This window comes from Triturus cristatus, chromosome 6, assembly GCF_964204655.1.
Source record: "Triturus cristatus chromosome 6, aTriCri1.1, whole genome shotgun sequence".
Classification (NCBI taxonomy): domain Eukaryota; kingdom Metazoa; phylum Chordata; class Amphibia; order Caudata; family Salamandridae; genus Triturus; species Triturus cristatus.
This window is the reverse complement of record NC_140589.1, coordinates 1,074,479,445-1,074,505,211: the sequence shown is the minus strand read 5'-3', so window position 1 is coordinate 1,074,505,211 and position 25,767 is coordinate 1,074,479,445. Positions and strand designations below refer to the sequence as shown.

Sequence of the window (25,767 nt, the reverse complement as noted above, 5' to 3'; positions counted from 1 at the left end):
GGGCCAGTGGGCCAGGTGCCAGGCCAGGTGTCCTGGGAGATGGTGCTGTTGCGCCGACCCTCACGGTCTTCTCCGTGGACGACCCGCCCTCCTGCGGGAACCCTCAGAAGCAGGCCGTGACGATGTTTGGGATGCTCCGTCGGATGTTTCCTCCTCCTCCTGATCCCTCCCTGTGGGTGGTGATGTTCTTCGCCTGGTGGCACAAGGAGGGTTGCCCATGTTGTCGGCTATCCGACGGAGTGAACAGTCAATTCCCGTGAACACCGTCACGAGCTCAGCCTGTCTGTCCTCCATCCGTCCTTGGTGTCGCTGTAGACAGGCATGTTGCTCCGCATGTTGCTGGGCCTGCTGGGTCTTGATCTCCTCGAGGGTCCCCTTCATCTCTTTGAGGGTGGACACTTCTCTTCCCTCTATTACTCTCAATACAATACTCACCCAGGATGGACTCCCACCAGGGTTTGAGTTTTGGCGACGATGCAGTAATGGATATTTTAGACAGGACACCTTCTTTACTAGGGGCTGATGGTAATGCGGCAACGGGCTCACAGTCTGATGACTGGACGGCCCTAACACACCTGAAAAGGGAGTGGCTTAAGATAACTTTACATGGGGCACTCATGACAGAATACCTGCGGGCTAACATAGCACCCTCAGGTCTAATTGTCAACAACTTTCCTAGACTATTTCTAGAGGATGCCACCTTCAAGAAGGAATGGTCCCTAGTTGCGTGGAAATGCACTAGGGACTGGCTAGTATTGATTATCAATACCACGAGAAGATTGGCTGATGCCATCCTCGTGAGGATGCAAATTTCTGAAGGAGCACTCAAAACAGCCATACAGATCACGGCGTTCAAAACCAAACTCGCCGAGATCAATGCTGAAATCGCCGACAACAAAGATTATTTAATTAAACAAAAAATAACTAAATTGCAGAAGGACATACAGAAATTTGATAAGGAGAAGGTTTATCCATACCTCAAAGCCGACTATACCTCTGATAGAACAAGCTACTCCTCTGATGACACCTCAGACAGGAAAGACTCTAGCGATAGTAACTCCAGCATTAACAGTTGGGGTAGTAATAACTCTAGGAAGAATCAACGGACCAACAGGTTCTACAATGGTCCCCCTTTCCATGGCCCCCCCATGTTCCAAGGTCCACCACCACCACTACCATTCTGGCAATTTCCCCAATATCAACATTGCCCCCCTCAGTTCTTCAATGGTAACAACCAACCTTTTTTAGGCAGAGGTTGGGGCAGAGGAAGAGGGCGCAACAGAAGAGGCGCACAAAAACAGGTCCATTGGCAAGAACCACCGACTAGTGGCATGGACACCAGGAGCAGAACGAAGGACAAGAGGAACTAGTAGTGAATCTTTCACACAGGATCCTCACAGCCCCTGAAAAATCACTGCTACAAAAAGGACTAGGCTTTGTCCCCACCCCGAGGGTTGACAGGTTTAGGGATCATTGTGAGGTCCACAACCTGTTTCGCAAGATACGTCTCAAATCTTTTTTCCAGGACCAACCCCACAATGTAGAAAGCGACTCAGGATTGAGAAACCCCTCGACATTCACTCCACAGAATAACATGGTTCCTGTGGAGGTCCTCACTTTTGAAAAAGCAGTCGTGAAAGAGCTGAACTTACCCTATAGGGAGGCACCTTTTCACAACTTGACCAGACAAGAAACCCTGCTACTGAAGAACCTCTCAGAGGACACTTCTATCACTATTAAACAGGCAGACAAGGGTGGAGCTATTGTGATTCAGTCCACCACTGATTATGAGACGGAATGCAGACGCCAACTCTCTAATGAGAGATATTACACCCCCATAGCGTCTGATCCTACTCCACGCCTCAAAACTACCATTTCTACCTTGGTTCATGAAGCTGAATCTAATAGTTGGATCACCCATAAAGAAGCAGAGTTTCTTGTGACTCGTGACCCTAGGGTCCCCTTTTTCTATACCCTTCCTAAGATCCACAAGGGGACGACCCCGGTCCCAGGACGACCGATTGTGTCTGGCATTGGTTCGCTTCTCGAACCTTTGTCTAAGTTTTGCGATCATTTCTTACAACCTCTGGAACGAGACACACCTTCATTTATCCAAGACACCACCGATGTCCTCAAAATCATTGATTGCTTCCCAGACACAGATGTAGTTGACTATCTTGTCACCTTGGACGTAGAGGCCCTCTACACGAATATTCCCCAGAGTGCCACATTGGCGGTTATTGAGTCAACACTGCGGGCACTCAATTGGTCATCACCCACACCAGTCACATTCATTGTTGATTGTGCTACCTTGGCTTTGACTGAGAATTTCTTTGAATTCAACAGACAACTGTACCATCAAAGCCAAGGTACATCTATGGGGAGTACCTTTGCTCCTAGTGTAGCGTGTCTATACATGGCAGCCTTTGAACAGAACGTGATCTTGAATACCTCGAATCCTTTCCATGACAACATCATACTTTGGAAACGATTCATTGATGATATACTCATCTTCTGGCATGGTACACACACTGCTTGTGTAGGTTTCATCAAATGGATTAATGAGCAAAACGAGTTCCTCAGATTTTCCCACACGCTATCAGAACACTTAGTACCATTTTTGGACCTGAACATCACACTATCAAATGGCACCCTTACCACCACACTATACAAAAAACCCACCGACCGCAATAGTCTACTGCGTTATGATAGCCACCATCCCAAAACATTGAGGGATAATTTACCTTTTGGGCAGTTCTTACGCATTAGACGCAATTGCACAAGGGTATCTGACTACAACACAGAGGCTAGGGTTTTGTCAACTAACCTGATGGCCAGGGGCTATCCCACTAGACATGTCCATAACTCTATGAAAAGGGCTAAGAATAACCCATGTGAGGCACTCCTTGAACCATGTACCAAACCTGCAACTGACATCTTGACCTGTGTCACCTCCTTTACACCTGATTCTACTAGGATTAGGAAGATCATTTTGAGAAACTGGAGTATGCTAGAGACGGGTAATCTCAACATACCCAAACCTAGGTTTGCCTATAAACGTACACAGAATATCAAGGACCTATTGGTCCACACTAGACCTAGATTGAATATGACCAGTTCACAAAGGACAATGTGGGATCTACCCCCAGTCAGAGGCCACTTCCCTTGTGCTTCCTGTGTGGTCTGTAATTTGACTATCACCACCAAGGACATTACTTTCAAAAATGACTTCCACTGGACACTGACTAGACATACCAATTGTAACACCAAGAATTGCATCTACATGATCAAATGCCCTTGTGATCTATTCTACATTGGCATGACTCCCCGTATGGTTAAGACTAGGATAACGGAACACAGGAGCAACATACGTTGTCAGAGAGTGACAACTAAACTCTACACGCACTTCAAAGAAATGCAACATCATACCGATGCTATCAGCTGGGTGGTTTTAGAAGCTCACCCACAGATCTCTCAGAATGCATTGTTCAGGCTAGAGCAGAGATGGGTCCTTAGATTATCTTCACACCTGACTGGCTTAAATGATGATATCCCATGGTCTGCGCTCACTGGATGAGATCCTCCCTACTACTTGAGTCTTCTATTAACTTTGTGTGATTGACATCTCACACAATAGTCCAGCCACGTCCTGTGGCCTATGCCCTTTACCACTCCTGCCTGCACGTTTCCGTGACTATTCTGTGCCTCCTAGTATTAGACTAGATTTTATATAGACCCCTTTGGTGTTTAAGCCCCTCTGTACTGTATAGGCATCTTTACGTGCACCTTTCTGTTTTTAATCTCCTATTTTCATTTCATTTTTCCTTTTCCCCCCAGCGGACTAACGCCGTACTGGTTTTGTACATATATATATTTTTTCATCCCCCTATTGTGTGCACGGCCTTCCCGTCCCAACATGGCCGCTGTGACTGTAACCTTCACTCCTGTCTCCCCGTGAGTTTTTCCCGGGTTGATGGCAATCCTCCACACCTCCCGGATACTGTCAGTTTCATTTCCCTGTTCTAACATGGCTACTCGGACCACAACCCCTCCACCTATGGGGACCTGTTCCCGCGGTCACGTGATGCTCCTCACTGTTCCCGGATGTTGGCAGTTTTATTTCCTGCCTGTTTCAACATGGCTACTCGGACCACAACCCCTCCTCCAATGGGGACCGGCTCCCGCGGTCATGTGGTGCTCCTCACGGCTTCCAGCTTCCTTATCAGGCTCACACCCGATGGCTCCTCTACCCATCCCAGGTCCGGCGGCAGGGGTAGGTTTATGAGTATACGCGTCAACCGACGCAGGTGAGTTGAGCACGTTCCTTTCCCCCCCCCTTTTTTCTCACACACATCCAGACACCTACCGAGGTGAGTCTCCTTCTACGGAGGGGTTTTGGCGCCAATTCCACTTCCATGACACCATGGGCGCCACCGTCCTTGCACTGACCCTTCCATCGCCAGGGGTTACGGCGGTCGCCGCACTGATTAGGAGGATTCCATGAGTTTGTGGAAAGTATCCCTCCAACCACCTGGGCGGCGACGCATCAGAGCCCCTGGTTATGAGGGCCACCATGGCTGCACACCACACCGCCCATGGTAGTGCATTACGAGGTATTAGGCTGCCTTTACCTTCCTGATTTATTCTCACCCCCTTGGGGTCATGGTATGACCTCACTTTTTTCATTCAGCACGGGTCCCGGCCTTGCGTTTTTAACAATTTATTCTTCCCTCCCCTTTTTCCGGTTTTTACCTTAGGACCCACGTTGGAGTCCTTTTGCCCGCCGGTCACTGCTGCAAGATTGCCTTGTTAGTAGCATAGGTGAGTTTTTCACCTGTTTTCCCCTTGTATTCACCCATTGCTCTGTCACTGTTTTCGCCCCCTTGTAATTGACCCTTCACCACCCACTTGGGCGCATGATATTACTAGTCTCTTGATGATTTGAGCTGATTTTACCTTGTGAGTGCATTTCACTATGTTGTATACTGTCATTTGTTTTTTCTCTTTCTTTTTCTTTTATTTTCTTAGGTTACTTCTAAGCACCTGTTAGGTATGTAGAATTTTCACACACCTTTGTTGTAGATAGTTCGTATCTTTGATCCTGAGGAAGTGCCATGACCATTTCTTGGCTACCTAGGCATGAAACATGTTGATCTTCTTGAGCGTAGGGCATACATAACTAGCTACATAACCACTAGTGGCTATACCCAACTCAATTTCTATTGGTTTTAATTAGGCTGTTCACCACTTTAATAAATATTCACCCGTGGACCAACAGTACCTATTTTAAATACTTTCACTACATCTACACACTCTAGGGCCCCATACCCCCACAGCACCCTTCGGCAGGAACAAAAGATCCCCGCCAAAGAGCCCCATTATTGGGAGCCCGTCAGGAATTGCAGCGCCGACCTGACAAGGGCAGGCTCAAATGATGAAGCATGACACCTAGCTTGCTGGGTGTGTGAGAGCCCTAGTTCTAACAAGGGTTTCCCCCTCCCTGACACATGACAGTCCAACCCCCCTTTTTTCTCTCTTCGACCAGAGGAACTTTGTACCTTTTTTGCATTACTGGACACAACCTGGCTCATGCCCGTGGTGTCCTGCCGGTATCTGTCCAGGATGTTTCTGACATGGGAATATACTGGTTCCGCAGCCAACTGGTCAGGCTCGCGCCTCCGCCGTCCTCCACTCCCACCACCCCTGCCCACTTGCACCTGGCCTGCCCTTGTGGGCACATCGGGTCTCCGGGACCCCAGAGGGGTGGCATTTGCGTTGTCGCCTGCCTCCTCCTGGGTGCCCGGTACACCGTGTTCCTCCTGGTCAGGCTGGCTGCGTTGTGGTGGTGGGGCAGGGATCCTGGGTGTCTCCTGGGATGTGGCAGGAGTGGGGGTGGTGGTTGGCCCAGTTGTACCTGACGCAGGTGCTGCAGGTGGTCGGACACCAGAGGTGCCAGGTTGGTCGGGGTCATCCGCAGAGTGGTGAGAGTCGTCGCTGCCGGTGGTATCGTCATCCCGCGGAGCCAGGTCCTGTGAGTCTTCCCCCCCGTGTTGGGGGGTGATCCACGACGTTGACCTGTGTGTGAGGGAGACAATGTTATTTTTGTTCCATGCAACATCCATGTATCATTGGTTTCAAAGTTGGCACATTTCCTCTGGGTATTTGGATATGTCTTGCATTCCACTCACAGTGCACTTGTGCATGGGTATGTCCCTTGGCCACAGCTTGTGAGACTTTACCTATGTGTGACACAGTCTTACTTGCTGCGTCAATTGTGACTGCAGTCAGCAGTGGAGTGAGCAGGTGTGGTGAGCCATGCATTGGCGCCTTCCGTGTTGCACTGTACGTGGGCACATGGAGTTGTTCCACACACTTATATAATGCAGGTAGCTGGCGTTGTGCTCGTGCACAGGTTGAGACATGGCCCAGTGTTTTGCCATGGAGAAGAGAGGGGGATTCAGGCACTGGCCACCCTTGTCTACATGCACGCAGTCCACCTGCTGACATGCAGACATTCCCACACCACCCAAGGCTGAATTGGTCTCCCTGTGTATCCCTTTCTCCCTCCCTCTCTCTCCCCCTCTCCCTCCCTCTGTGTGTCACCCTCTGTCACCTCAGCCCAGCTTCCTAGGCACACACTTTTTGCAGTTCTTTGAATGGCCCTTGGCTTGTTCATGTGAGTTTGTTTCTGATCTCCAGGCACCCATTGGGTGTAGTTTTGTGTCTGCGCTGCTGCTGTGGTGGTGTGTGCTGCCACTCTTTCACAGTGTTCATTGGCTGCTGTCGTGTGCAGTAAGTGCCTTCACTCCCATGTCTTCATGCAAGGCGTCCGCCATTTGCAGGCAGGTCTTTCCTGTGTGGGGACACACTGTTTGTCTGGCTGTGACCTAGGCCATATGGGCAGAGGTTATTGTTGTCTGCTTCTGAGTTGCACTATGTGATTTTTGAGGCCCACACTCCCGCCATCCGGGTTACCGTTTCTTGTGTTGGTGTTTTCTGTGGCCTGTGACTTGGCATTGTCTAGCTGGGTGCATGGGGCATGGTGGCGCTAGTGGCATGTGCGTGTGTATGGAGTGTGGTTGAGTCATGCGAAGGCTTTGGGGTGGTTGCGTGCATGATTGTGAGTTTGGTTGTGGATGACGTTCCCCCCATGTGAGGTGAGTTGTTTGTGTACTCACCAGGCTCTCGGAGTCCGTCTACTCCCTCCACTGCCACCACCGGCAGTATGGCCATCACTCTCTCCTCCCAGGGATGGTATTGTACGCGTCTGCGGGCAGGCCCTCCTCCAGTGATGTTGGCCTGGTTGTGTTAGTCGGTCATTTTGCGGCGGACCGTCCTCCGCAGATCGCACCACCTGGCTTGGCATTCATGCCTGGTCCTTCTGGTGGCCGCAACAGCATTCACGGCATCGACAATCCTCTGCCACATGGCTGTTTTTTCGGACATGCTGGTCTGTCTGACCAATGTTCCGAAGAGGTGTGGCTCGACTCTGAGGATTTCGTCGACAAGGACCTCCAACTCTTGGCTAGTGAACTTTGGATTCTTGTTAGTGGGCATGGTGAGGGGTGTGGGTGTGGATGGATGTGGGGGGTGTGGGTGTGGATGGTTGTGGGTGTGTGGGTGTGGTTGTGCAGGTGTGTGTGTGAATGTGATGAGGGGGTGTTTGTGAAGGTGGTTGTGTGAAGGTATGCAAGTGTAATGTTCAAGTATGGCGCTGTGGGTTGTCTGTGAGCTCTGGCAGCAGTGGGTCTGTAGCAAAGGCTCATGGTTTGTGTGTGTTGGGCCTTTTTATTGGTCCATTGGTGGGTGTGGCTGTGTTTGAACTTTGGGTGGGTGTGTTATAAGGTGTGGTTGTGTTTTTGGCCTCTGTTTGGGAGTTTGGCAGTTGCAGGTCAGTGAATAGGTTGTATTTGTGCTTGTTGGACATGTTTTGTGGCTTTGTGCGATTCGAATGGAGTCTTCTTGTGTTGTTTTGCTTTGTCCTGGTTGTGTCCGTGTGTTTTTGGCATCTGTACGGTCCGTACGTACACTGGCGTACATACACGGGTGGGGGTACGGTCCGTACATTCACTGTTGGGGTGGGGGTACGGTCCGTACGTACACTGGTGTACATACACGGGTGGGGGTACGGTCCGTACACTGGTGTACATGCACGGGTGGGGGTACGGTCCGTACATACACTGTTGGGGTGGGGGTACGGTCCGTACATACACCGGTGTACATACACGGGTGGGGGTACGGTCCGTACATACACTGGTGTACATACACGGGTGGGGGTACGGTCCGTACATTCACTGGCGTACATACACGGGTGGGGGTACGGTCCGTACATTCACTGTTGGGGTGGGGGTACGGTCCGTACATATACTGGTGTACATACACGGGTGGGGGTACGGTCCGTACATTCACTGTTGGGGTGGGGGTACGGTCCATACATACACTGGTGTACATACACGGGTGGGAGTACGGTCCGTACATACACTGGTGTACATACACGGGTGGGGGTACGGTCTGTACATTCACTGGCGTACATACACGGGTGGGGGTACGGTCCGTACATTCACTGTTGGGGTGGGGATACGGTCCGTACATACACTGGTGTACATACACGGGTGGGGGTACGGTCCGTACATTCACTGTTGGGGTGGGGGTACGGTCCGTACATACACTGGTGTACATACACGGGTGGGAGTACGGTCCGTACATACACTGGTGTACATACACGGGTGGGGGTACGGTCCGTACATTCACTGGTGTACATACACGGGTGGGGGTACGCTCCGTACATTCACTGTTGGGGTTGGGGTACGGTCCGTACATACACTGGTGTACATACACGGGTGGGGGTACGGTCCGTACGTACACTGGTGTACATACAGGGGTGGGGGTACGGTCCCTACATACACTGGTGTACATACACGGGTGGGGGTACGGTCCGTACATTCACTGTTGGGGTGGGGGTACGGTCCGTACATACACTGGTGTACATACACGGGTGGGAGTACGGTCCGTACATACACTGGTGTACATACACGGGTGGGGGTACGTCCGTACATTTACTGGCGTACATACACGGGTGGGGGTACGGTCTGTACATTCACTGTTGGGGTGGGGGTACGGTCCGTACATACACTGGTGTACATACACGGGTGGGGGTACGGTCCGTACATTCACTGTTGGGGTGGGGGTACGGTCCGTACATACACTGGTGTACATACACGGGTGGGGGTACGGTCCGTACATTCACTGGCGTACATACACGGGTGGGGGTACGGTCCGTACATTCACTGTTGGGGTTGGGGTATGGTCCGTACATACACTGGTGTACATACACGGGTGGGGGTATGGTCCGTACGTACACTGGTGTACATACGCGGGTGGGGGTACGGTCCGTACATTCATTGTTGGGGTGGGGGTACGGTCCGTACGTACACTGGTGTACATACACGGGTGGGGGTACGGTCCGTACATTCACTGGCATACATACACGGGTGGGGGTACAGTCCGTACATTCACTCTTGGGGTGGGGGTACGGTCCGTACATACACTGGTGTACATACACGGGTGGGGGTACGGTCCGTACATTCACTGTTGGGGTGGGGGTACGGTCCGTACGTACACTGGTGTACATACACGGGTGGGGGTACGGTCCGTACATACACTGTTGGGGTGGGGGTACGGTCCGTACATACACTGGTGTACATACACTGGTGGGGGTACGGTCCGTACGTACACTGGTGTACATACACGGGTGGGGGTACGGTCCGTACATACACTGTTGGGGTGGGGGTACGGTCCGTACATACACTGGTGTACATACACGGGTGGGGGTACGGTCCGTACATACACTGGTGTCCATACACGGGTGGGGGTACGGTCCGTAGATTCACTGTTGGGGTGGGGGTACAGTCCGTACGTACACTGGTGTACATACACGGGTGGGGGTACGGTCCATACGTACACTGGTGTACATACACGGGTGGGGGTACGGTCCGTACATTCACTGGTGTACATACACGGGTGGGAGTTCGGTCCGTACGGTGTTTTTTCCATACGGTTGTAACATCGGACGCCCCGTACGGATCGTACTTGCGCGCTCGGACTTCACTTTTCACATTTGTACGTAAAATCGTCCGGGGACGTGTCGGACACGTTTTCCGACCCGAGGACGTGTGGGGGAATTTTCCCGATGCGATTCGTATGAACTTTTTCCCATACGAATCGTACTTGGCAATTTGTACGGCACTTTTACCATTTGTACGGAAAAAAGTCCAGATTCAATTCGGTTGGGGAGAATTTTTCCAGGATCGTAATTGGCACCTATGCGTTGCGGTACCCCTGTGATTACCATGGCCTCCTCTGAAAGACCCTAGTACATAATAGGGCAGGGCGATTAAAACTACCTCTTAAAACACGCCACAGGGCGCGTTTGCACACTGGTGAAGGGAGGGGGGGCTGAGCTGACGTGTGCAAATACGCACTCTGGCCGTTTTAATTTGGGGGATAAAATCCCCTTGAATCCTGAATGTCCCTTGGGTCCAACTAGCCCACCAGGTATCTCCAGTTAACACCACAGAGCTGCGTTGCAGAGAGGTGTAAAAAGGACCACCTCTCTGCAATGCAGCGCAGTGGCACTTACTGGAAGCACCTGGTGGACTAGTTGGCCACCAGGGGCTATCAGGATTGAAGGTGAATTATTTCCCCACCGTGTAAATGCGCCCTGTGGCCGTTTTAAGTTGTGAGATTAAGTCCCCTTAACTCCTGAGGGTCCCTGGGGTCCAACTAACTAGCCCACTAGGTACCTACAGTAAGCCCCACAGAGCTGTGTTGCAGAGAGGTGTAAAAAGGGGTGTGGCCTCTGAACACCTCTCTGCAACGCAGTGCCCTGGCACAAACTGGAGGTACCTGGAGGAATATTTGGCCCTCAGTTACTCTCACTATTGAAGGGGAATTAATTCCCCAACTTACAACTTGCCAGGGGGCGCGTTTGCACAATGGTGAAGGAAGGGGGCGGTCCCCGTGGCGTGTGATGGGGCTCAAGCCCCCCCCACAGGATTTCCTATTTAAAAAAAGCCCCGGGGGTGCGGTCCCCGGGGATTGGGGGGGCTTGGATGCCCCCACATTAAAAATATAAAGCCCCGGGGGGCGGCGGTTGCTGGGGCTGCGGGGGGGCCACGAGCCCCCACAAATATTTTCTAAAAGCCCCGGGGGGTGGTGGTCCCCAGGGCAGGGGGGGCTGTGAGCCCCCAGCCAATATGTTTTAAAAGCCTCGGGGGTGGCGGTCCCGGGGGCTGGGGGACCCTTTTGGGCCCCCCATTACAATAAATATATTGCCCCCGGGATTTGTCCCACCTGGGGGCTAATTAATAACTAAGCGCGCTTCGTTTTTTTTTCCTTTGGCTGGATCCGCGGATGGAGGCCTAGGGGGTCAGGGTGTTTCTACCCTGCCGAGGCTCAAGATGGCTGCCAACACTTCCTGGTTTGGAGTGTTGACAGCCAATTAGCATGCAGCTCGTGATCGGAGGGTCTGCGGATCCTCCGCGGCCATAGATATATATGTGTTTTTACTTTTGATTTTCTCAGCAACTACTGAACGGATTTACACCATTTAAAAAAAAGGTTCTTTCTGACCTAAGGGCTACCTTTTTACCAATTTTGGTGTAATTCCTTTCTGCAGTTCGGGCTGTAGCCGTGTCTAAAGTTTCCTATGGGAAATTGCATGGGGAAAACACGTTTTGGGACCCCCTTTTTTCTCGGCCCCCGCTTGCCGAATCACCCTGAAACTTTCAAGATAGGAGCGGACTGGAGCGCCCCACGAGTTTTGAAAATTTTGCGAAGATTCGTCAACCAGCGCTAAAGTTATTGGGAATAGAATGTTGCGAATTTCCTATGGAAAATAGGTCCTAACTATAGCTATCCACTGGCGACCGCCAGTAGATAATATATATATATATATATATATATATATATATATATATATATATATATATATATATATATATATATATTTGTACATTTTTATATCATTTTAAAATTATAAAATGAATTAAAATTAATAGTTTATTCATTTTTTTAAAGTACATATATATGTATTATTATGAAATTAAGTTTGTTATATTTGTTAAAATGTATATTAAATCTACTTTATATATTTAAAAATAATTTTATTATTTCATATATTTAATATTTATTATTTTATATCTATATAAAAGTCCATATTTTGTACAACTATGGGGCCGATTCCAATGTCGAACAGACCGGAGTCCGTCCAACATCGGTCAGGAACTGGAACAGAACGGCCGCTTGTCATTTGCTCTAGACCTACAAGTAGGATGCGACGGAACCCTCTTCCCTCACATGCCTATATCTTTCAATGGGAGCATGCATTCCAAACAGAATGCATGCTCTCATTGAAAGAGAAGAGTGGCATTTCATCCCAGCAACCCTGTGGCAGGCACCCCAAGGTGCTTGCCACGGGATGCAGGGATCAACAGAGGGGTGCCATAAGTGCCCCCTAGGCCTCAATTCGGCAGCCTCGCACCCTTTGGGGGGCCTGCTGGGGGCCCCCAAAGACAGTTTCCCAATGCCTTTCTGTGTTGGAAAGGCCGGGACAGTAAGGCAGTGGGAACCTGCCATCGTACTCCCTCGGCCGGAAAGAGCCGGCCGGGGGAATACTGAAGGGTTTCAGGATGGCGGATGCGCTCTCCGAGCTCGTCGGAAGACATCCGGAAAACCGAGTCGGATTCCTTTCCCACCGAGCCAATCAGAATGGCTCGGCCGGAAACGAATCCGAACTGGAACATCCAATGCAGTTAGGATGGCTCCGACCAAGGGTTTGAGCCATTCCTAACCGCATCAGAATCAGCCCCTATATTTTTAACATCAATTTTCTTTTGATATTTTTGTACTTACCTGTTTAAGTATAGGGAGTCGATATTTTTGCATCGATATTTTTTACGTTTTTATTTTATACTTTATATACTTTAATATTTCAATTTTCTGTCAGTGAACAATGCTGTTAATATCAAGACATTATGGCCTTGTTTCTAAGGATATACCTCATATATAGGCTTTTCTGTTTTCAGTTTCTATTTTTGGTAAATTCTAGTGGGGTTTTTCAGTGTTTTCAACTGATTTCAATACCTTAAAAAATGGTTATCAGTGGTTACACATTTTCGCGACATTAAAAACAACAGAAACAGTGTTTTTCCAGTGTTTATGGAGTGTTTTGCTTTAATTACTGCTTGCTTTCTGCACTTATAGTACATCGTAAATAGACAGTGTACATACAGTGTACATGAGGTCCAAATACATTTTTACACATAAAGATATTGTAGTACACCATACAATAATTCTTTGGTCATGCATGCTCATTCTTTCCTTCCCATGTAAACTTGTATCTGTTAAAAGGCCCTCTCAACATTGGCACTTGAGACAGGCAACACCAAAACAGCTAGTGCACAGTTTGATAACTCTGGCCACTGACATAGCTTTTCATGCCAATACTAGTACAGCTGAAGATTGCGATTCTCTGGGACAGGTTCTGCAACAAATGGGTTAAACTGGGTGCATATGCCCTCAGAGATATTGACGCAGTCAAAAATGAAGCAACACTCACTTTTGAAAGTCCAGAGAAAATTCCCCTTTATGGAAGAGATCTAGAACTTGCGCAGAGTACCACAGTGTGTCTTCATTGACTTCAAATGCCATGGTTGGTGAAGGGATATTCCTATGCATCATTGCAAGCCATTTCTCATACATTGTAAAATAAAATTTCCTGAATTGCTCCTCAACATTTCTTTACTCACCAAGTGGCAAGCAATCTAACATAGAACATGTTGCACTGCCAAAGTCATTAAAAGTGTCGCCCAGCCTACTCTCAAGGAGATGTTTCACATGTACACCAATTATGCTGAACAATTGGAAGACAAGGGTGTTTTCAGAATCTATTGTTTTTATTATGTCCACTACAGCAGCCATGTAAAAATCTAAGAATGCAGTAGAGCATACTTCTTTTCACATCACTTTCAATATGGAACCAAAGATCCTCCCATTACTTGCCTTTGGCATCATCACTCAGCAAATTTTTTGTAAACGTTTTCAACATGGATAATATAGCATTCACTGCCACTTGTAATGAGAACCACCACCTAGATGACACAGTTGGGAGGATTCTTTCTTTGATACCACCCAAAGCACAACATGAGAAATATTTGCGTTTGAGTTTCCGCGCATAACAAAACATTGCACCAGAATGCACTAAAAAGTCAATAGCATTCTTCATTAACTCTGAAGCAAGGATCTCTCAAAGGGAGACACTTCAGCTCCATTTCTTAAAAAACTATTTCAAAATTTAGTTGACCTAACCATACTTTAAGAGTGTGTATATTTCTTACACACAAGATAAACAGACACTAGTGCCGGACAAGGTGTAGCAACACCCTCTTCCGTGTTAGAAACTTTAATTAAACAGCATTTATATCTTAATATTAGCTCAGAACTCCAATTAAGTATTACACATCACATCAGAGGCTTTCACCACACTGCTGGGGTTGAAAAGGCTCATATAAAACAAATGCTTACCTAGACTCAATGGGGGTCCTGAAGGTTTTAGCAAAGTAGATATAGGATCTTGTCTTGAAATTCCTGAGTGAAATTGAAAAACGTTAGCACCAGTCAATGTCTCGACCAACTGTTTTGTTGCAAAGCATGTTGGCAGTTAAAAAGCAAAACTTAAAAGTTAAAAAGTAATGTGATCACTTTTAATAATATATTTTCAAAAATACATTCAGAATATTAATTTATGGCTGGTTTCTCAAAACATTTGGAACATCTAAATTGAAATTACGTGCATAATAAAATTTAAGTGTAATTTTCCAATCCTGACTCATGCAAGTGCTTCATTATGTGCTAAGATTGCAATTAGTGGGCACATGCATTCGTTTCTGGGGAGCAGGCCATATTTTTTATTACCAGAGTTAAACCCAAAGCAAGAGAGAAAGACAGAACAGGGAGAAATGAGGAGGAAGAAAAATATACTAAGCCTGTGACAAAGGTAAAAAAACTGGGATAGCAGACAACTGGAACCAAGCATTTACAATGCAATATATCTTGCATTTGTGAGAGTTAGAACTATTGGCATTGTAAATGATAATATCTTTTACGAATGTGTTTTTGTTTGGAGTGTTGTGGATGTATGTGGTGTGGAGTGGAGTGGAATTATGTGGGCTGGATTGGAATTATCAGCTGTAGATTTGTGCGGGTGGTATTGTTTGGTGTATTTGTGTTCTGGTGAATTAATTTGTGGTACCAATGTGTGCCCTGTGGTTCCATATTCAAATGCCATGGCCATACTGGAGTTTGTCACAGGTGGCACCATTATTAGACTCTGCAGTCAGAGGCCAAGTGGCTAATAAATGATGGACTGCGTCAACCTAAAAATATGATGTCAAAAGTTCGACTGTACTGACCACTGATAGTCAAAGTGAATTAAGTTTGATTGAATGCTGCAAGAGATGATTCAATATCATACTAAAAGAACTATTTTTAACCCCTTCCATGCACATGATGGAATGGTTCGGTCATGCGCCACTGTGCTCAAGTGCCTGAAGATGGAACCATTTCGTCCTCTGAAATAAGCACCAAATCCCTCCGCTGTAAACGGAAGAAGGATTTCCTTTTTTATTTTTTGAGCCTCTGTAGCTGAGGAAGAGCTTTTCCAACCTCCCGAGGCATTTTTATTTTCAATGTAATGACGATCACGCGCATAGGGTTCTGACGCCATTACATTGCAAATGAAAGTTAAATCAGCCAATCGGCTCGTTTCACTGTCACTGCCCACGTGTTCGCGAGGCAATCTCAGCCCCCTAGCACGTAGGAAGATGTGAGAGGTATCATTGGAAAGGGGAGACTCTCCCCTTTTCAATGGTATCCTTCCCTAGTGGATCCCAAAAGTAGGTGATCCCCAAGCGGGGATCCATCCACTAGACAACAGGAAGGGGATTTTCTGTCCCCCCTATATATTTTGACCATAATCAGTCTTTTTTCCCCCTCCCGGGGGCAGAAAGCACACTAGACACCTGGGATTCTTTTCTTTTGAATACTTAGCAGTGAGGGCTGCCCTAAATGGGCATTATAATGTCCTACCCCTTCCAAAAAGTGCCATAGTCTTTCTGCCCCCAGGCAGGACAGAAAGCCCACTAGGTACTAGAGATTATTACATTTTTGAATGCGTAGGGGTGGGGCTGTCCAAAAGGGGCATGCTATTGCCCCTACCCACAAACACAAAAAGGACAGTTTTTCTGCCCCTCAAGGGTCAGATGGGGATTTTTATCCTCAATCTGCCCCCCTCCAAGCGGCAGAAATCCCACTAGACACCATGGATTTGTTTTTATAAAAGAGAGGTGGGGCTGCCCAAAATGGGCATGCTAATGCCCCACCCCCTAAAAAAAGGGCACAACCTTTCTGCCCCTGGAGGCATATGAGGGCAATATCTTTAATCTTCCCCTGGGGGCATAAAGCCCAATAGGCACCAGGGATTTTCTTTTGTTCCTGTAGGGGTGGGGTCTGGCCAGATGGGTATGCCAATGCCCCCACCCCTCCATAAAAAATGAGCACAGTCTTTCTGCCCCTGGGGGCATATTGTGGCAATAGCCCCTGGTCTGTTCTTTCAGAGAGATAGAAAGTCCACTAGACACCAGATCCTATTTTTACTTTGTGTAGGGGTGGGGCTGTCTAGAATTGACATGCCAATGCCCCCAACCCCCCAAAAATGGGCACAGTCTTTCTGCCTCCCCCTGGGGGACAGATGGTGGTTATTACACCCGACCTGCCCCCATGGGTGGGGGCAGAAAGCCTACTAGGCACCAGGGATATGTTTATGGGCATGTCAGGGAGCGGCCTCATAGTCAAGGGTTCCCCTAAGGGAACCGGTGTGTATGGACTAGCGCTTGCCTGGCAGTATGTGTGGACTGGCGCTTGGTTGGTGGTGTGCGCAGGGTGGTGCTTGGCTGGCGGTTTGCATGGGTGGCAAATGGTTGGTGGCGTGCATGGGCTGGCACTTGGCTGGTGTGGTTTGTGTGGAACCCCCAGTGTTTTCTTACCCAGAATCCACTGTAACCTCAAATATTGCTAAAAAAGTTACATTTTCCTCACATTCACTTGTGTGGGTGCCCAAAGCAGAGTCAGCCTAAAAATGTATTAATAAAAATGACCTTTTCAACATGCTTTGGTTCCCCCTTAGTTTTTCATTTAATACGTTTTTAGGCTGACTCTGCTCTGGGCACCCACACAAGTAACGTATCATTTTTATCGGGAAAAATAGAGAAACACTGGGTGGTAGAAAATTTGTGTTCATAGCTGTTCCCACACAAAAATTTGATGAAAATTTGATTCTTTTCCTAAATTAGAGATTTGCAGGGGATACTGGGTAAGAAAACATTGGCGGTTCATGCAAACCACAGCTCCATGGACTTCCACGGATGTCTAGTTTTCTGAAATGTTTGGGTTTGGTAGGTTTACCTAGATGACTGCCAAGCCCAGAAACAAAAGCCCAGGTGCTCCTCTATCTATCACATTACAAGCTGTTTTTACAAAGAAGGCTCTTGCGTTCTAGTCCCGGGCTCAGCAGCCATCTAATGAAACATACCAAAACCAGACATTTCTGAAAACTAGACACATGAGCGAGTCCGGGGAGGTGTGGCTTGCATGGATACCCCAACGTTTTCTTACTCAGAATCCCTGCAAACATGAGAGTTAGATAAAAACATTAAATTTTCCTCACATTTCTGTATGGGAAAGTCAGTGGATCACCGGACTGACACAGATTTCCTACCACCCAGCACTTCCCTAGGTCTCCCAATAAAAACTGTACCTCACTTGTGTGGGTGGGCCATGTGCCTGTGACAGAGAAGGTCCCAAAATGTATTGTGGAGACGTCAAAATTATTTATCACAAAACGACCTGGTTTTGCAAGGGGGCGCCTGCTTTTTTGGTCCCGGGCTCGACGGCCATCTAGGGAAACCTATCAAACCCAGACATTTCTGAAAACTAGACACCCAGTGTAGTTCAGGGAGGTGTGGCTTGCATGTATCCCTAAACATTTTCTTACCCAGAATCCCCTGCAAACATCAAATGTAGCTAAAAACATCACATTTTCCTCGCATTTCTTTGTGGGAAAGTTGTGGGATCACCAGGTTGAAACACATTTCCTACCACCCAGCATTCACCCACTTCTCCCTATAAAATGGTACATCACTTGTGTGGGTGGGTCAAGTGCCTATCATATGGAAGGGTCCAAAACATTGTGGATAACATCAAATTTATCGCGCACAAAAAGACCTGGTTTTGCAAGGGGGGGCAACATAATTTTGGTCCCAGGCGCGGCATTCATGTAGGGTAAAATTGTACTCAATAATCTTGTTGATGAATGTTGGAGAGTCAATTTAACTCAATTTATCTAAAATATATTAAAGCCAGCACCGCGGCCTAAATGCCGCAGTTGCACATTGATCGATGACAGCATTCTAAAAGAATAGAATAAATACAGTTGATCAACATTCGGAACTTAGATCTTCTTCGCAACGCACTGGCTTTAATATATTTTGGATAAATTAAGTTAATTTGACTCTCCAACATTCATCAACAAGATTATTGACTACAATTTTACCAAAGGGTATGTACCGTTCATACGAATTGCCATGTTCTGAAGATGGTCTTATAGATGAATCACACTAAATCCAAAACGTCGACACTTCAACCCATTTCTTCAATCTACTATAGAAGAGGATAAAAGCTATGTCCAATTTATAGGCAGTTTTCATCAGGATTCAAGTTGTAATAGGCTATACTACATTTGTGATGATGATCAACTAGTGCTAAATCTTCATTTTCTATCACCTATCTATTTATGAGAATTTTGTACCCTTCGACATTCTGAAAAATATAAATGTATACAAAAATAAGAACTACACCCTACTTGATTCATTATGGAATTATTTTATTATTCCTTAGTTTCTATTTATTTTGCAAAAATGCAAATTTGAAGGCATTCACAAGTATAACCTTGAAGAAATGTAATTGATGTCAAAATAATATCCCTTGTAGGCTCCCCTACTTGATACAGGACCAATGACGTTAGGCACAAATTAGTATTCTAACACAGTTAGGAGATAAACTCAGGGAAGATGCCGGACCATGATGTAGGTTTAAAATTACTATTCTAACACTACTGGAGGCAAAGCTCAGAGCAGGTGCTGGACAGTGACTGGGGTCATATACAATTATTCTAACACTGCTGTAGGCAAAACTCAGGACAAATGCTGGTCCATGATGTGGGTTATAAATTACTATTAAAAACTCCACTGGGGGAAAACTCAGGGCAAGTGATGGACCATGATGTGGGTTTAAAATTACTATTTTAGCACCGCTTAGCACCGCTGGGGCAAAACACAGGGCATGCGCTGGACAGTGACTAGGGACATTAACTACTAATCTAACTCCACTGAGGGCAAAACTCAGGGCAGGTGCAGGACTATGACGTTGGGCATAAACTACTATTCTAACACTACTGGGGTAAATACTCACAGCAGGTGCTGGATTATTGACGTTAGGCATAAATTAGTATTCTAACACCAATAGGAGCAAAACTCAGGGCTGATGTTGGACCATGATGTGCGTTTTAAATTACTGTTCTAACACCGCTGGGGGCAAAACACAGAACAGGCGCTGGACAGTGAGTGGGGACATAAACTACTAATCTAACTCCACTGAGGGCAAAACTCAGGGCAGGTGCTGGACCATGACTTTGAGCATAAATTTCTATTCTAACACCGCTGGGGGCAAAAATCAGAGCAGAAGCTGGTCGGTAATTGGGGGTATAAATTAGTATTCTAACTCCGCAGGGGACAAAACTCAGTACAGGTGCAGTGTAGTGACTGTGGTTGAATTTTACTTTTGCCATTTCACAAGGAACACTCCTCGAGGCAGGAAGGGATGATTGAGTGGGATCTTATTACTCAATCTCAATCCACCTGTGGTGTACCTCAAATCAGGGTCTGAAGACTAACTGGCCCTCACATTACTATTCTAATTATTCTAGGTAGTTTTCCCGAGAGTGTTGTTGGATTGTTGACTATTATTTTTCTGCAACATGTAGAAACATTCAGAATTTTTTTTTGCAAAGATGAAATTGTTTTTTTTGGCACACAGAAATATATTGGTTTTACCAAGTTCCAGTTTCTTGAAAAACCCACAACCAACTTGCCAAAACAACAAAGGAAAAGTTGCAAACTTGCTTCTGCAAGCCTGACTTTGCAGCTCAACAACCAATCTACCTTCAATATTTTATCAAAGCAAAACATTTGGAAGGTAAACACAATATTTAACTCTTTGATTTTTAGTACAAAAAATATGTACCCTTTCCTCCCAGCAGACAATTTGAAGATATCAATAAATCTTAATTTCAACCTTTCAAAGACAATTTGTCCAATTTCCATCTCATACAGATTGTTAGCACTTGTATTGTTGCCCTCTCTTACAGCAGGTGAAAAAGTAAATAAAAACTCAAATGTAATTTAAATTGCTGAAAGTTTTTCTTTTTGTGTTTTGCAGAGCTGAGCAAAATGGCATCTTCCCGTTAAGCAAGTTACATTGAATCCATGCATGGAAACAGGTTTTTGAAGTACAATGGCTATTTTTACTGTAAGAAGAAGATAACTGAGCCCAGGAATTATTGGAGGAATGTGTATTATCACCAATCCCATTGCACAGGCAGAGCGGTTACTCTGGAGCAGTCTGTTGTTAGTACAACAGAGCATAACCACTTTCCAATGGAGATTATAGTGAGAGAACATCTTGAACATATACAAATGCTTGCATCCTCCTCGAATTATCCCTGTGTCTCAGTTTTGCAGGAGGTATCAGAAAACATTCCCATGCATGTTGCTAGCAGTATGCCCTCCATTCCTAATCTCCGTAGAATGGTTCAAAGAAAAAAACAGGCAAGAAATCCGCAACGTGTAGTCCCACAAACATACTCCGACATTAACATACCCCTTGAACTAACTTTAACTTTCAGTAATGAACCATTTCTTCTGCATGACAAAAGCCCAAAACCTAATAACCCTTGAGAATAGTGAAATTTGGATGATGGATGGAACCTTTAATATACCCCCAAATCCATTTTTTCAAATTTACACTATTCATGCTAACATTGTACCTTTAGTTTATATTTTACTTCCTGATAAGCAATCCTCAACTTATTTAGAATTTGTTTCTGTTTTAAAGCTGAATTAGTAAAAGTCCTAGAAAAGTGATTATTGACTTTGAATTAACAATGATAAACACAATAACCAAATTATACCCTGAATACCAAATTCAAGGATGTTTTTCTACTTTCCTCTGGCATTTTGGCGTAAAATACAAAAAAACATCCTTAGCTGAGTATTACTTTTAAAACAAGAAATTAGAATTGCGCAATCACTCGGTGGAAGCCTGAATCCACGTATTTAAAAAAGCAAGGAAATGTCTGAATGACTATTGGCCAAAAACAACAGTTTTCATTGATGGTGGCTTCAGACTACCTGGAGAGTCTTGCATACATCCTATATTATTAATACTACTACCCTTATCAGAATATTATTGACCTGTTTACAAATTCTCCCTCAATTAAATTGAAGTGATTTAAAAAAAAAATGTTTTAGTTCTTTTGTATTTGCATTGTAAAAAAAGTATTTCAACTCTATTGAGAAGGTGAACTGCTACAACATGTATGTGAATTTACTTTATGGTTATGACATAATTTACATAATATTTTAGCACACAGGCAAACTAAATATCTCTACACTTCTGCCTTACAGTAAAGATAACAAGTAATGCATAATAAATATGTGCCTGAACACTTTCTAACCTACCACAACTGTTGGCTGCGTTCCATTTGATGTTGAAAGCATACCCTATTGGACGATTTATTATTTACAGTTTAGAGATGTTATTCAGGCCTGCTTCTTGTGTTTGAAAAAGAACATTATTTATCATTTGCTTCAAAGTAACTGTTTATTTTTAAAACAAATATTTTGTATTAATTTGCAAGTGTTGTACATAAATGGACTAATTTATTGAAAGTGTTCTTTGATCAAAATAAATTTCACCAAAAATATTACTTCTGTTTACTAGTCAATAACAAAGTTTAACTTGCTAATAATGTGTCTTTTTTCATGCCTTTAGTTGATGATCATTTGTAATTGTCTTTGTTCTTTTAAATATCGTATTATAAAAAGGATACATTTATAATAGTTTGTGTTTAATTGTGAAAAAATGTGTTTTCTTTTGAATATTTATTTCTTATTTTAAATTTGTAGACTCCCAAAGTAATCATTTAGGTAATTTTAAAAGGTAAGTGGTAGTACTTGTAACCAACCAAATTCCCTCTTACCTAAGGTATCCCGACTCAGAACATAAGATTCAACAGTTTGTTTCATAGATGTACTGTAGCTTACTTTTGTGTAATCAGAGGTACTAATTATTTTACATTAATACCCAGGTATTTACATTAATACTTGAGTATTATTACACTTCCTACCCAGAACCCATCTTTCCTCTGGCAGCCTGCTCCTAAAAGTAAGTGCTCAACCGTTATACCAAAAGTTTCCATAAAAATTAGCTTAAACTTTAACTCTAGATTTAAAGTGCAAAAATTAATTCGATAATACCCAGTTATAAAAATTAGTAACCAAGTCTTAATATACTTCCCCATCCAAAACCCCTCATTCCTCTGGCATCCCATCCCTAAAAGTAAGGGTCTAATCTGTTATAGCAAGTGTTTCTTTTTCTTATAAAATTTAAGAAATCTCCTCATTTCTAAAGTCCATTCTGTTTAAAATTTAAAATTAATACCTAGCTATTTAAATTAGTGCTCAAGTATTAATACACTTCCCAACCCAAAAAACCCTTTTTCCATCATGCAACCCATCCTAAGGGGACTATTATGATGGCAGGCGCACTTTGTCCGCCCGCCATCACCCTGGGAAATGGGACTGCCTGCTGATGGTGCGGCACTGCTGCATGGACAATTAAGATGCCCCCGCCACACTGGCGGGCGCATCCTGCATTTTTTGTATTGCGGCAGGTGGTGCTGTCATCAGCACCCGCCGCAATACAAAAAAGGCATGTGCGCATTTGCATGCACAACATGGCAGGCACCGCGCGGTGCCTGCCACGTCATCCATGCAAATGCAGGGGGTACCATAGGTACACCCAGCCGCCCCACCCCCCCCAGCAACGGGCCCCTAACACAGGAAACCGCATGCCTTTCCGTGGCGGCGTTGAAGGCTCCTTCCCGCTGCCTTCCTAATATGGATGACAGTGTCTAGCAGACACCGCCACCATATCAGGCCCCTTTTCCGCCCGGTCACCTGTGTGACCGGCAGAAAACCGGCGGACGGTCTTTCCGTCTGCAGGGGTCCCCCCTCGCCATATCAGTATGGCGGGGGAAATGGGTGTCGGGCGTGGTATAATGTAGGGCGGATCGCCACCACCCGCATGGCGGTGGCGATCCACCCTACATCATAATAGACCCCTTAGTGTCTAATTCATTATAGCAATTTTTTTTATAAGATGTAAACACACTTTATTTCTAAGTTCTATGTTATATAGGGTTTCTAATTGATATCTAGGTATTTAAATTAGTACCCAAGTATTAATACACTCTCCCACCCTAAAATCTTCTCCCTCTGAGATGCCACACCTAAAAGTAGGGGTATAATCCATTATACCCAATGTTTGCTTTTATTTTTTGCTTAACAAAAATACTTTGTTTGTAAATGACATGCAATATAAAATGTCTAATTAATACACAGGTACTTAAATAAGTATGCCAGTGTTAATATATAAGTCTCAATCCTAAACCCCTTATTCCATTGGCATCCCGTCCCTAAAAGTAAGACTCTACTCTGTTAAGACAGGTGTTTTAAAAAAAAAAAACTATTATAAGATTTTTTTCCAGATTAGTATCCAGGTGTTAAAATTAGCAACCGAATATTAATACACTACCCTACTCAAAACCCCTTTGACCTCAGGCATCCCACCCCCAAAAGACAGAGTCCTTTTTTAAATAATAATTTACTTTAAAAAAAAATTACAATTCTGAAAAATATACAGGTATTCATATTAGTGCCAAGGTATTGATATGCCCCCAAAACCCTTAAACATCTCGCAGGCCATTACTAAAATTGCTTGTCATCTCATGCCTATAAACCCACCACTTAGAGTAAATCTCAATTTCCCTAAAACAAAATATCCCTGTTTCTAAAAGCAATAAAATGTACTGTACAAAAAATTTCCAAAACAAGTACATAAGTTCTCATTAACACTCAGGGGCCGATTCCAATTCCGGCCGCAAAACGTACCGCCCGACACGGACCGGAGATCGACTGACATGGACCGGCGCTGTACGACCCGTGCAGTACGATGCAACGCTTGTGAATTACAACTGACACGTATGGAATACAAGCCGTACGACCGAGCCGTAGGGAAAACAGTGATTCGCCCGGAAAACCGACACGAGTTGCACCAACCGACACGTACCAGAAATGAACCCGACCGACACGTACCCGCGATGTCCGATCCGCGCAGTACGATGCAATGCGTGTAAACCCAGACCAACTCGCACGGAGCCCAAGCCGCATGACCGACACGCACAGAAAACAGGGACCTCAAGCAATAGAGATCTCCCCGACCGAAGCGTATGAAACACAGAAGAAAGTCAGCGGGAACGACCCGGAGAAGCCCATACGAGCTAACATCAGCGTCTGTCTCGGTCAGAAGAACGTCTCCTTCATGCCTAGAAAACCCAAAGGAAAAAAGTCAAAAAAAGGACCAAACAAGCAATGACAAAGTCAATAAATATCAACAAAAAAAATTGGAACAAAGACACACCCACAACTCCACCTATATAAAGGACATAAATCACTGCCATGATCCTTTGCAAATAGGAGACAACAGCCAGCAGAAAACACCATCACACAGCAACCACAGACACACTCACAACTCACCCATCACACAACTTTCACACCATTAGCACCTCACCAAAAGCACACACACATACAGCTAGCAAAACCAACACTAACCCACCCTCACTTGCACCCCCACACGCACACATCACTCACCACTACCACCCATCACCATGCCCCCCAAGAAGAATCCAAAGTTCACAGATGATGAGTTAGAAGTGCTGGTAGATGAGATCATCAGAGTAGAGCCACATTTGTTTGGTACATTGGTCCAAAGGACCCCCATGTAACAGAAAACAAAGATGTGGGCGAGGATTGTTGACAAGGTGAACGCACAAGCACCAACGTTGCGCACAAAGGACGATATCCAGAACAGGTGGTATGACATGTGCAGGAGGGTCAAGAAACTAGTCGAGAAAGATCACGCCTTGAGTCAGCGCACTGGTGGTGGCCCTCCTACCAAACCAGTCTACTTCAGGACCTTGGAGGAGAAGGTGCAGGACATCCTACCACCCGAGAGTGTCCATGGTCTTGCAGACATACCAGAGCCTGGTGAGTACACAAACAACATACTCAATATTGTGTGGCAAGGGGACAGTAAAACCATGCACCGTTAGCAAAGCCACAGTAACCAATAGATAATCATCCCAAGATGTGTATGCTAATCAGACAAACACAATACCTGCCATCTCATAGTGACATGGAACTGTGTCATTACATGTACCAACCTACAAACAATTAGAGTAAGGGAGTGACACAT

General features: G+C 45.5%; 1 protein-coding gene across 1 annotated transcript in view; it reads right to left on the bottom strand.

Moving 5' to 3' along the window:
• Window positions 1–25,767, bottom strand: part of VIT (vitrin) — a 1,751,009-nt gene that overhangs the window by 737,933 nt on the left and 987,309 nt on the right. Inside the window, exon 11 of the mRNA XM_085611942.1 lies at window positions 14,584–14,646. Coding sequence (XP_085468068.1) covers window positions 14,584–14,646 — 63 coding nt within the window. The remainder of the gene's footprint in view (window positions 1–14,583; window positions 14,647–25,767) is intronic.